The sequence below is a fragment of the Panthera pardus genome, unplaced genomic scaffold (genome assembly GCF_024362965.1).
Source record: "Panthera pardus isolate Hobbes unplaced genomic scaffold, ASM2436296v1 HiC_scaffold_11, whole genome shotgun sequence".
Taxonomy (NCBI): Eukaryota; Metazoa; Chordata; class Mammalia; order Carnivora; family Felidae; genus Panthera; species Panthera pardus.
The window spans coordinates 102,619,597-102,632,580 of NW_026526666.1; the positions used below are offsets into that span (position 1 = coordinate 102,619,597).

At 61.0% G+C, this 12,984-nt stretch overlaps 2 protein-coding genes across 4 annotated transcripts in view; one reads left to right on the forward strand and one right to left on the reverse strand.

Annotated features, from left to right (window-relative positions):
* Positions 1-12,984, reverse strand: part of ESPN (espin) — a 248,474-nt gene that overhangs the window by 229,547 nt on the left and 5,943 nt on the right. The window lies entirely within an intron of this gene.
* The window catches only part of CHD5 (chromodomain helicase DNA binding protein 5), a 59,584-nt gene that overhangs the window by 4,761 nt on the left and 41,839 nt on the right, over positions 1-12,984 (forward strand). For all 3 annotated transcript variants that reach the window (XM_053899040.1, XM_053899039.1, XM_053899041.1), the window contains exons 2-3: positions 4,984-5,108; positions 10,338-10,517. In XM_053899040.1, the coding sequence (XP_053755015.1) occupies positions 4,984-5,108; positions 10,338-10,517 (305 nt within the window). The remainder of the gene's footprint in view (positions 1-4,983; positions 5,109-10,337; positions 10,518-12,984) is intronic.

Consider the following 12,984-nt stretch of genomic DNA (forward strand, 5'->3'; position numbering starts at 1 on the left):
CTCTCTATCCTCTCCCTCCTTGTCTCTCTTTCCTCCTACCTGCCTGTGCTCTGGCTTTGCATGGGGTCCTGTCCCTGCTTGCCCTGGGTCCCTGTCCTCTCTTCTTTGATCTCTTCCTGTCCCCAGTCCCTTAGGGTAAAAGCTTCACCTCTTCCCCCTGCTTGCCTGCCCAGAGTGCTCAGAACTGACACTCTCTTTGATGAGATGCCAGTGAGGTGATGTCTGGGTTTTGGTAAAGGTCATAAATAAATTATCAATCCTCTCTTGGACAGGAGTACTGACCTCCTCCCCATTATCAGCAGAGGGCCTGTGGTGTGGGGGTGCTCCAAAGACTGATGGGAACCTTGGTCTTGGTGCCCTGTCCCTTGGCTAGCCTCAGAGTGGCCTTGGGAACCCCTGGCTTGGCAATGCCCAAACTGGAGACCCGCTCTCTGCCACCCGCTTTGGGGCCCCGGGCTCCGCCTGCTGTCACTGAGCACTCACTCTGTCTCACGACGTCTAAGTCTCCACCCCATGAGAACGGCACCGTGAGGCCCATCTAAGGATGAAGAAGTAGGTTCATCTGGAAAGGGATTGGGGGCAACCTGCCAGGAAGGGGTGGTAGCTGGAAGCCTACACTCCCCTGGCCACCAGCTCTTGTCCCCTGCCTGGTGGTGGGTTGGGGATGGAGAACAGAAGGAGCCTCCTCCCCAAGACCCAGAGACGATGGTGGACGTTGAGCTGGGTCCCCATCGCTGGCAGATTTGCCTGCCTTTCTGGACCCTGGCAGTGGAGCTTTTGTCCCTGCACCCGGCTTGGGCCCCGAATCCTTCGACCATCCTCAGATCAGATGACCTAACTTTTCCCTCCATAATCTGATCACCTTGCATTTGCAAAGCTCCCCGGGGGGCTGCGTTCTTGCCCAGAGGAGGGGGCAGGAGCTGGGCAAAGCATAACCCGCTCGGTGGGGGGGGGGGGGGGGTGGTGAGCGTGTGGACCAGCTCTGACCCTGTGGGACCCTGAGGGACCCTGTGGGACCTTCCAGACCAAGGGGTGATCTGAGTCACCTTGGTCCCAGGGTGAGGCCCGAGCTCGGCACAAAGGCCTTGCTAAATAAATATGAGGTAAGTCTGAATTCTGGAGTGGGGGTGGGGGGTTGGGGGAGGCTCCGGTGCCCGGAGAGGGGCCGGGGTGAGGACCACGCATGGTGGTGGGAGACACCCGTCTGAGTTCCTTCCTGGCTCTACCACCTGCTGGCTGTGAAGCTATGTGGGTAAGTCGTGAGATCTCTGAGCCTCAGTGTCCTCATCTGCAAACGGGGGTAATGATAGTACCATCTCTCAGGGTTCCTGTGTGGAGTAGACAAATTGGTTCAAATTAGCACACGTGACCTTCTTCAAGCCCAGTGCAGGTGGCACCAGGTGACACGTAGTTACTTGCACTGTTATGCCGGGTTACCCCCGAGAATGGCCCACCCAGCTTGGCTGGGCTGCAGCCTTAAAGGGCTCAGTGAGGGCAGCCTGGGGGGCACCGGAGCATGTGCCCAGGGAACTGGTGAGAGGACTGCGGGTGAGCTTAGGAAAAAGCAGCAGACTTACCTCTCTTTGCCCCGCTGTCTCCACCCCACTGCCTGTCTCCGTCTCTCTGTCTCTGGAGCAGCATCCCCCTCACACCCCCTCCCCTGCCCCCCAGCCTGCTCCCGACCTGGAAGCTCAGGAGGTAGCAGAGATAACAAGGCTAATGGGTCCTAATTATAGCCCAAGTTGGATCGATGGAGCCTCGGCCCTGGAGGGGCAGGGCTGGTGCGGGAGGGCACAGCCCGGCGGGGCCAGAGGGCTGTGGGGGCTGCCAGGAAGGGCCAGGAGCTGGCGGGGCACGGAGTCCTGGGGCTGGTCTTTCCTGGACCCTCACCCCAGGGCGAGTGGGATCCCCCCCGAGGAGGGTACAAGGCTGGGGGCTCGGGGAGCAGCAGACGGGCCCAGGAAAGGGTGCTTGGATATAACTCGGAGGGTCTGGCTTTCGGAAGCTCTCCTGATGTTGCAGAAGAAGGAGGGCGGGGAGATGAGGCCGGGGTGAGATCGGGGTGCTGGGGAGTCATGAGGTGTTGGCGGGGAACGTCACAGAGCTCAGCCCTGGGGTGTCCTCAGGGCTACCAGAATCTGTGCAGGGAGAGGAAGGGTCTGTCAGAGATGGGGGTGGGCAGGGCGGGGTCCTGATCCTGGTGTTCCAGCTCTGGAACCTTCCTGGAGGAGGGGTTTAATCAGGCAGATGGCCCTGGGCCGTGAGGTCTTCTGGGAGTGGAGGAGGGGCTCTGTCCATGGGCAGAGGGTCTGGGGCCCTGTCCTCTGAGGCTCATTCTGGGCGTGGATTAGGGCTGGAGTGTGGGGCATCCCCCGACCCCCTGCCCTCCGCCCCGGGCAGATAACCTCCCGCAGACACCTGTTCATCCCCTTGTCTGCTCTGCTGGCCACTTGGCCAGTCGGTGACTGTGTGCTGAGCTGGCCTCCCGGGCTGGGGACCACCCTGCTGAGGGAACAGGGGACTCAGGGAGGTGGCAGGAGGGAGAGAGAGCCCCTCCCGATTGCATCAGCCTGAGCCTGTTACATAACTGGCGCTGGGCACTGCAAGGGTGCAGGGGTGGCTCTGCCCAGGCAGTCTCCCCGCGGCTCCAGAGGAGGTGGGGGCAGGTGGGGGTGGGCAGGTGTCGACGGACAGCTGTGTCACTACCTCCAGACCCCCCACTTCAGGACGCCTCTGGGGGTCCCCGTGCGCGTTTTCAAGCGGTCTGAAAAATCCCTGCCCCTCCCTTGCCAGGGCTAAGAGGGACAAAACGGGACAGGGTCAGCTTGTGCAGCCTTGCCTCGGCCTGGCTCCACTCAAGACCTGGCCCACATCAAACCCAGCCCTGGGCTGGCCCCCCTGCTGCTCTCCCCTGTGTGCCATGGCCCCGGCCAAAGGCCCGGCAGCTATGCCCCCCCTGTGCCAGCCAGGACCACTGAGCTGGCCCTCGGGGGCGGCTGGCACGGTGACCACGAGCAGCAGCTTGAGGTCCTGCCTGGAGTCTGCCTCTCTGCACGCCCGTGTTTGCCCAGCGGGATGGGAAGGGCTCTAGGACTCAGGCCTGCCCTGCTGCCTATCCCCGCGGACTCCAGGGGCCCCGGCCACCCCAGAGGGGGGCCTTGGGGCAGACGGGTGCCCAGACAGTGGTGCAACCCCCACTTGCCCCTGGTGGGGAGGTGGTGCGTGTGGGAATGGGTCCTGTAGGGCACCGGGGTGGGAGGGCGTCCGCTTGGCCACTGGAGTCACCAGTGCCCTCTAGCCGCACCCACACGACCCTGGGGACTCTGGGGGACTGGGGTCCCAGGCAGGGGGTGAAGGGAGACCTGTGTGGAGGACAGGAGGCCGGATGTGGGTGTGTCCTGGGTGTGCACACGCGTGTCTGAGCATCTGATGTCGAGCAGCTGCTGGGGTCAAACGCCACGCCAAGCGGTCCAGGCTTCCTGGGCCGGGTGGGTGCGAGCTCTGTTTCTATTAACTTATTTCAGTGGGGACACCCTATCGTCTTTCCCGATGAGAGTCCCCTGGGCACCTTCCTCGGGGTCACGGGGTGGCAGACCCGCCCTGGCTGAGATCCCCTGTGGTGTGTCCTGCCCCTGCCCCCGCACGGCCAGAATCCCGGGGGGCTCTTCTCTTTGCTCCCCTGGGCACACTTGGCGGTAGGGGGGCGGGTAGGAGAGCCTGACTGGGGGTGGTCAGGCCCCCGGGCTGGCATGCAGCACCCCTTTTGTGGACTCTGGACACTCCGTGGCTTCCTTCTGGATGTATCTCTACTCTGGGGGGTTCGTTTCTTGTCGCTGTTTGCTCCCAAGAGGACCCTCGCCACTGTCCCCTTCATGGCCCACGTCTGACTCTCCGTCCCCCCAACTGGGGACTTGGGGCTCGCTGCCCTTTTCTCACTGCTGATCTCCTGGGTGGGAGTGAGGCCCTGGGGCCACACGTCAAGCCCTCTCCTTTTTGGCAGGGGTGGGGATGGAGGGGTGGCATGAAGCTGGAAGCCAGCTGCTTCTTCAAAGATATCCCGCTGAGCACACACCTGTCCTGCTCCCCTCTTGGCCTTTTAAATTCACGAGGGAGGGAGGGAGGGAGGGAGGGAAGCGTGGCCGCTTGTGGAAAGCCCACGTGTGGCGGATGCAGCATCTCTCTGTGGAATTTCACGTCTTCCTGGGTGCCCAGCCGGAATGTGCTTGGCATCCTGCATGTGTGACTGGGGGTGTGTGCACCGCGTGGGGGTGCGCGTGCCGGTTCGGGCGGGAGACGCGATGTGGTCTTCGAGCCTCATCAAGGGAGGGTTCTGGCTTCCTCCTTGTTGGTCTCCCTCCCAACTCCGGACACTTGTTGTGTGGCTTCACGTGGTCCTGGGGTGATGTGACCCGTGCGTCCCCACCATCCAGCATTCACAAGCCGTCTCCTGGCCACACTGTGGGCCTCTGGAGGGCGCAGGTAGGCCCCGACTCCTCCCCGGGGCCAGCTGGAGGGGGTTTGTGATTCTCTGGGGCTGCTTCTGCCCTGGAGGGGGTCGTGTCAACGAGGACTCATGATTAATCACTCACTTGTGCTCAGAACACTGTTCTCTCCTATCGGGGCGGGGTTCTATCGGGGGGGGGGTGTTCTTTACGGTCCCATTTTACAGTGAGGGGAGGAGAGGTCTGGAGAAGTGGGGACATGGGGCACAGCCTGCCTGAGGCCTGGGACTCCATGCACCAGGTGTGGGGTGGTGGCTCTGAGGTCTTGGGAGGAGCCTGGGGCAGGGGCAAGGTCTGCAGGGAAGGGGTGGGTGCTGGGGAGGCCGGTGGCCGTGACCTGGCAGGTGGCCGTGACCCGACCCGGCAGGTGGGTGCCTGTGGAGCTGCCCGTCTCACTGGGCCCTGCCTCTTCCTCTGCGTCCCTGGGGGCCACCTTGAGGGAAGAGGCGGAGTAACCCCCTCCTACTTCTTACTCCTCCAGAAGAAGAAGATGGTCTTGGGGGCTTCGATGACTGCTTCCCTGAGGAGCCTGTGGGCCTTCCCAAGAAGAAGAAATCCAAGAAGCTCAAGGAGAACAGGTCCAAAGGGAAACGGAAGAAGAAGGAGGTGCGTGGGTGGGTGGTCCTGCTGGGGTCGGGGTGGCTGGGGGTGGGTCAGGGCCCCAATGGGGTCTTGGCTGCTCTGCCTGGGCCTGCGGAGAACCTTCCAGGGCGGTGTCCTGAGAGCTGGACTTGAGTGCGAGGCACCAAAAGCAGTGTGTACAGAGCTTCACAGGCCGGGTCTGAAATGCCCTGTCCTCATAAATGGGATGATCCAGGGTCGTGGTCTGTATGTCCCAGAGCACTGGTGGTTTGGGGCTGGTAGGACGCCGGGATGCAGGGACCGACCCCCATCCTGGCCGCGGCCACTGCTCTCACCCCACAAGACCTGAGGCTCTGTGGACGATGTCCGGGGAGGTGGAATCTAGGATCCTGGGGCCTCGTGCTTCCTGCACATGCCCGCCCGCCCCCCCCCTCCCCCAGCTGCTTTCATGGGCAGCATACCTGGGTGGGAGGCCCGATGCTCTCTGTTCCTTGGCCGCAGGCTTTTAGGTTGAGTCTGCCCGGTCCCCAAGTACAGATGAAGGACCACCAGAGGTGCCCCAGGCAGGGCTGAATTCTCTCTCTCCCTCCTGGGCACAGGGTGCAGCAGGAACCGCCCCCTCCCCCAACCGCAGGCCAGGAAGGAGGCTGGAGGTGGGCAGTGTCTTTGCAGTGGTGAGGCCGGGGCAGGGCTGGGGGGGTAGTTCAGCAGCTGGAAGGGCGAGGGGCCTTCAGAGCCTGGGAAGGCTGGCGCTTGCCTCCCCCATACCCACTGCCGCTCCCTCGGGTCTCGCCCTCCCTTCTTCCTCTGGACCCGCTTTCATATGTTTGCGTTTGTCCAGGCCGGTCTCCGTCTCCCTCCGCTGTTTAGGCCTGAGCTTGGCCTCTGCCTCACCCTCTCTCTCCCTCCCTCTCCCTTTTCTCCACCTCTCCTTCTCCTTCAGCCTCATTTCCCACCCCCCTTCCCACCCCTCACTTCCTCACCCTCTCTCCTTCCTTCTGCTTCTCAAAAGGGGCGGAGGGCCGGGTGGATGGGAGGCCTGTGCATGACCAGCCGCTGCCTGGCAGGCCCCCAAGGTGACCCTTAGGTCATTGCTGCCCCCTCCCCGGTACTCCTGAGAGCCTGGCTCGGCCGGCTGTCAGATCCTAGAGTCCAGAGCAGGGTGCAGCAGCCAGAGAGCAGTGTCTTGGCGGCCATGTGCCCCCCACCCATCCACCCGCTTGCCTGGGTCCCCAGGACACGGGGAGGGGGATTTCAGCCTGTGCTCCTCGTCATCTCCAACCTGGTGGCTCCAAGATAAGGCAGTGGGTGGAGGCAGAAGAGGGGCGGCGGGTTTTTTTTTTGGCCAGGGGTGGGGGGTGGGGACAGGCAGCAAGTCATGGATCCTGATTTACATAAAACAACCGGGCTGCGGCCAGAACCTGAGCATATGTAGATGAAGCTCCTTGTCAGACCCAGCGCAGGAGGGAGAAATGATTTCAACCTGTACTGCAGCGGTTACCATAGCAACCAATTATTCAGTGCTAAATTATAACTGTTTATAACACTCGTGAATGGGAAGGCTCATATTTCATTCTTTCTTTTTCCCTCTCAATCTTGAAGGACCCCAAATTGAGAATGACCAACTCTCTGAATCTTTCCTTTTGAGTGTAAATGCCTCCTTTATCGAGAGATGCGGGGCGTGTGTGTTGTGCGCTGGGCGCTGGGCGCAGAAGGAAGGGAGAGGGAGATGGAAAGCCTGGATAAAAGGCATCCGCAGAGCTGGGGAAGAGGAAGGGCGGGTGGGGACTGGCTGCTTGGGCTCCCCAGGGCCTGCATTGGTGGCCTGCTGTGCCCTCAGGGGGCCAGGGGGGTCGGGGCAGGGAGCCCTCCCACTTACCCCCAGCTTCTCACACACACAGCCTGGGCGTGGTGTTTATTAAGGCAGTCGATGGATTCTGATGGGGACTCCGAGTCCACTAAGATTCTTCCACTACCAGGTGTCTCCCCTGTAGTTATGTCTGGGGCTGCCACAGCCCAAAGGACAGCATCAAGGTCAAAGCCCTGACTGTGACGGTCATACTGATGTTCGCACATCACTATGGCTTGGGGCTGAGGTTGGCTCCGGGCTTTATTAGGACATTATCCCTCCGTGCCTGTGTCTCTTCCCCTGAACATGGCTTGGCCCAAAACCCCTTCTGTAAGTTCCAAGATACTGAACCGGCTGGTCTACCCCTGGTTCTCGGTCACTCCTTCCTTCTCACCACTGGCTGGTGCTGCTCATGGATCACTCCTTTTTGTATTGTTTTCAGAACCCCTTGCTGCCCTTCCTCTTGCCCGTTTCTCTGCAAGGAAAGATTTTGGGGGAAGAAACAGGAGGCCTGGGTCTTGAAGGGGCCAAACAGCTGGATGCAGAGATAGGCTGTGGATACAGGCTTCTTGTGCCAGTGGGAAACCAGTCTTCAAAGACCTGTCCTGTACCTCCACCCTCAGCCAGCACCCCGCCCCACCCTGGGCAGGCAGGAGGGCCTGGATGACATCGGGGTGCAAGTCGGGGTGGGCCCAGGCGCCATGAACTTCATTTGGTTGGGGGGATAAGGCATGGCCTGGAGAGGATGAAGGAACAGGTGGTGAGTCGGAAGAAATGGGGAAGCAGAGCTTGCTTTCTGACAGAACTTTCCCCAGTGCAAGTAGACCCCGGAGGGAGAAGTCTCCCCTCTCCCTGCCACCACTGCTGTCACCCCGGGGGGGCGACTAGGGCACTGATGAGTGGCATATGCGCCCTGCCTTAGCACTAACTCATTCCTCAAGGAGGATCTTGGCCCTCCTGCTGTGCCACTTAGCCCTGGAATGGACGCTGGGCCAGCCCTCTGGCAGTGCTCAGCTTGGGGCCTTGCGCCAGGCCTGGCCTCCAGGGCACATACAGACAGTGGAATCTGCTGGAGGTGCTTTCCCCCACTCCCTCCCTCCCTGCCTCCCTCCTGCCTGCTCCCTCTGGGCCCCACATTTGGAGCTGTGCTGGCCACTCCTGGACCTGGCAATGCTGGCTTCCCATCAGATGCCCAGGTCCGTGCACCCTTGGGTGTTGCCACAACAGCCTCTTCTGTAATTGCCACCCAGCTGCAGACACTGGCTTTGCATTTGGCTTAGCCGGGTCCTCAAGTGCAGAAATGAGAAGGGTGAGGCTAGTGATGTCCTCAAGTCTGTCATCTGGCCTGCATCTCTGGCTTCCAAGCAGAGTTGGAGTTATGGGTGCTTGGATCTCTCCCATTTCAAAATGGTTACAGCCCCCTCTCACACCCTCTCCTTTGTTCCTCTTGAATCCCCCTTTCACAGATGATGAAGCTGAGGTCAGGCCGCAGTGACTTGCCTAGTTCTGTGCTAGCGAGGGACAGTGATCCTAGGCATTCTGTGTCCTGCAACCTCCCTAGGGAGCCCCAGGACCCACGGTCAGGCCACTCGGGTCTCACCTGAGTGGGTATTAGTCATGGGTCCACCCCAGGGCAGCTTGGGGACCAGCCCCATGCCCCGCCCCCAGCGGGCCCACAGCCCCACAGCCTCTGTCCGAGGTGCTGAAATCCATGGCAGCCTCCTCCTTCCATCCTTACCTTTGCTGGGGTGAGGGCTGGGGTAGAGCCTGTCTCTCAGGTCTCTGGAAGGATGGTCTCTTGCAACTGGCTGAACTCTACACCCATGGGGAAAATTGATGTCCCTATCTGAACTCTGCCTCTCCAAAGGACTGTGGCAGAGCTGGGAGCTGTGGTCCCAGGGCTCTGCATTGGCATCTGCCCTGGGAGCACCAGCAGCCAGGACCGGCTTTGCCCCTCGGCCCCGCATGGCACATGGCGAGTCAGTATTCTGGGAAACACCCAGTTCCGGAAAGGCGCAGAGGCCCTGCTGTCTGGCACCCGCCAGCCAGCAGACTGACTCAGCGGCTTAATGAGCATAAAAGGTTTGGGAGCAGGGATCCCAGTGGGAGAGAGTTGGGAAGTGCAGGGAGCCCGTGGGGGAGTCCTTTCCCAGCTGTATCTTGGGAAGAGGCTTCCTCCTGGGAAAAGACTCTTAGCTCTTTACAGGGTGCCTGGAAGGGGCAGAGATCAGGTTGGGCCCTCCCAAGAGCCTCCAGACAGACCCCTGCCCTTGCTCCCCCCCCCCCCCCCCCCCGCTTCCCTTCTCCCACCTGCTCTCCTTCCTCCTCTCCTTTCCGACCCCCTCCCCACCTTCTCTTAGGCCTCCCCACCCCCACCCCCCGTGCTGTTTCTCAAGCTCATTTTTCACCTCTCCAGTTCTCTCCTCATCTTTTCCGTGCCTCTCTTTGCTCACCTTGAAAACAGTAAACAGCCAGCTCGAAAATGACAAGCCCCGCGCTGGTAATTGGAACGTCAGTGCCCAGCCTCTCCTGCAGACCCAGGCCAGGAGGGGGCTGGGAAGGGCTTTGCCAGTGCACTTGCATCTGGAAAGGCGGAGAGTAAACAGCTTTCTCAGAGTAAACAGCCTTCTCGGAGGGGCAGTGCCTTTCTGGTGGGGATGCTCTGGCTGTAAACGCCCTTATCTCCATATAAATGGGCCATTTTCTGCCTGTACAGACGGGGAAACTAAATCAAGGAAGCCAAGCTTAAGAGCTGCCTAAATTACCTTGTCTCATATCGAGGCGAAACGGCCAGGGTGGGGGTGGTGGAGAAGGTGGGCTCGTGCCATAGCAGCTTCTGGAGAGCCCACGGACAGATGAAACTGCGATGTGCGTGCTCCGTTAATTACAGGTTTCACCTGACGCACGCAATTCCATAGGATGCATGCAGCTCCAACAGAGGTTGGGTGCTGGCTCACACCCCTGGCTCTTCACCCGCCCGTTTGCTGGTGCGCTTTGTATTTTGGCTCTGGACATCACGTCCTGTCCAAATTCCTGGATCCGAGCACTCTCACCAAACACTCGTTAAATCCTAAAGTCCAGAGAAACCTGATTCTGATGGACGCAGAGCCTGAGCCCTCACCCCAGGGCAGTCCAAGCAGGCTACCCTGGATTCCCCAGGAGGGGAAGTGTGGCTTCACGAGGCCTCGTCTTTCCTTGCACGCTCCACCATCTGCTGTGGCCCCGGCACTGGGGACAAGGCCCTTCCTTGCCCAGTGCTGCCCCGAGCCAGCCCCTCTGGCTGGGCTTTGGTGCTGAGCTGTGGGCAGAGGAACGCTGAATGATCCAGAAAGCAGTACTGCTGCCCAGGACTCTGGATTTTCTTGGGGCCCCTGTTGCCGTCACCACCCCCCTTTCTCTTCCAGGGGAGCAATGACGAGCTGACGGAAAATGAAGAAGACCTGGAAGAGAAGTCGGAGAGTGAGGGCAGTGACTACTCCCCTAATAAGAAGAAGAAAAAGAAACTCAAGGACAAGAAGGAGAAAAAAGCCAAGCGAAAGAGGAAAGATGATGACGAGGATGATAACGATGACGGGTGCCTGAAGGTAACCCCCGGGGCCCGGCTGCAGGGACCTGGGCTCCACCAGGACCCGCCAGCCTGGACGGGCCGCGGCTTCAAGGCGGTTCTTCTGCCTTCTGGCGCCTGTGCGAAAAGGGCCAGAGCTTCCTCCCCGCTCCTCCGCCCCTCATGGCTGTCGGGGGCGGGTGGGTGTGTGGGTGTGCACATGCGCGTGTACGTGCGACTGCACGTGGAGGTTGGACACAAGCGTGTGAGGAACACCGTGCCCCAAGTCCCGGGGACACATTTGAAGTAAGGATGGCTGACGTTCAGAAGTAGCCTCCTGCTCGGGAATTTTCTGCTCCTCCACCTGCTGGAGTAGGAAAGCGGTGTTCTTTCTTGAGCTTCCAGTTCGGAGCCTCTCCCTCTGGAGCACTCTCGGAAAATAAACCGACAAACGGAGCCTCTGCCGGCAAGAAGCGGCTGGACAGCTCCACTTCGGGCAGGGGGAGCTTTGGCGCTCAGCGAGTGCTCTGGATTTCTGGCCGCCAGGGCATCCCAGAGAGGGTCCCAGTGAGCGCGAGTCAGGGCGGCTGCAGGGGCGGGCCTGCAGCTCTCTCTGGGGGACAGCAGCGTCTCTGTGCGTGTGCAGAATGATGTGAACCAGGCCACGGCCCCTCGGGTCTCCGAGGCCACTGCAGGGCTCCTCGGGGAGGGGAAGGTCGCTGGGCCCCCCTGCTCTGGGATAGTGGCAGAGAGGTCAGCGAGCAGCCCGATGTGAACCAGGCCACGGCCCCTCGGGTCCCCGAGGCCACTGCGGGGCTCCTCGGGGAGGGGAAGGTCGCTGGGCCCCCCCTGCTCTGGGATAGTGGCAGAGAGGTCAGCGAGCGACCCCGGACAGAGCGCTCTGCTTCCTTTGTTCTCCCCTTAAGGCACCCAGACTCAGTTTGGGCTAGCCATGAGTTTAAAAAAAAAAAAAAAAAAAGTGCCCCGTAAATATCAGTGGAGTGGCTGTTGGGTGAGGCAGAAATGGTGGCTGTCAACGGCTCGAGTTAGGAAGCACCGTGGTGTCCCGACACCCAGAGGGATTTCATTAGTCGGCAGGTGTGTTGTGAGTCATCTGTGACTGATAATAGCTGAGGGCTGACAGCTTGAAAGGTGAACTTGTGGGCACGGTCCATGGTTGTCCTGGAGCCATGTCACCCGCTCATGCCGTTCCGCTTCCTGCTGTGGGAGCAAGGTCAGAGGTGCCTCCAGGGATGGATACGTGTCGTGGGGGCAGGTCAGCCATGGGAGGGGGTCCCACACCGGAGATTAGGAGGCCAGGAAGCAGGTTCCCCAGCCTCCCTGTTGCACTGTGCTGGAAGGCCTGCTTCTCAGTGCTTGGGACGGAGGGAGGCTGAGCGCACGTCCTGGGGTGACCTACTGTTGTGGGGGAGACAGCCCAGCTCGGAGGGGCTCGGGCATCCATAGGGCTTGTTGGGTCAGTGCCCAGGAGTCGAGAGGCCAGGGGACTTCCGGCTTGCGGTGTTACCCAGGGCCTGTTTTCACATCTTTCGCCCTTCGTGGGGTCAGCGCCAGGCTCAGGCCACACACACCCTTGTGGCTGAGAATGAATGTCTCTGCAGCTCAGGGCTTCCTGGCCACCCCGGCCCCCTCTGGTAGCGGGGGAGGCAGGCCTGCGTCCTAGATCGTTGTCCACGCAGGAGACCCAGTGGCGCCCTGGACTGGACTCCCGCCTGGGCCGGTGACTGTGGCCTGGGTGTGGCATGTGCCGACTGGCTGGGTGGGTCAGCGGGGTGCCTTGGACCAATGCAAAATGGGGCGAGGGCCCCGTTCCAAGCGGTTGTGCTAACTTGTCCCTCCTGGGAACGTTTTGCAGGTGGGAGGCAGGCATAGAGGGGCGAGGTAGCTTGTCCAGCTCTCACCGCCAGGATCAGAACTGCCATCTGAGCCTGGCTCTAGGGCCCGAGCTCACGGCCAGCACCTCCACCCCCCAGCCAAGCCCCGCAGGCCCGGGTTAGGCCAGAGATCGGACCCCTGGGCTGGCTGTCTTGAGGCCGCACTGTGTGCCCTTAGGGAATCACACACCTTGGGTCTCAGTGCCCCATCTGGAAAGTGAAGCAGTGGCCAAGGGACCCTCTCCCGCATCTGCCTTCAGCTGGGCCATTTGTCCCGTGCCCCTACCCTGGCCAGGGCACACCTTCCTGGCCCTGGAAGCAAGAGAGCAGTGGTCTGTCATTTCATGGCGTCCATGTGTGACTCTACCAGGCGACGTCCTGAGGCGGTCTCCTTTCTTCCCGACATGCCTCAGGCAGCCCTTCAGCCCTGCTCCCTTCTCAGGGACATCTGTCCCCTTAAAACCCATCTTTAGTCTGCTGTTCCCTCCCAGTGCCCAAATTTCCAGAACATATTCCTCCCAGAGAGTGAGTTCTGTTACTGTTCCTGCCTTGGGTGTGCATATAGCCTCCCCCAACCCCCGCCCCTCCCACTAAACCCCCAGGCTTGACCCC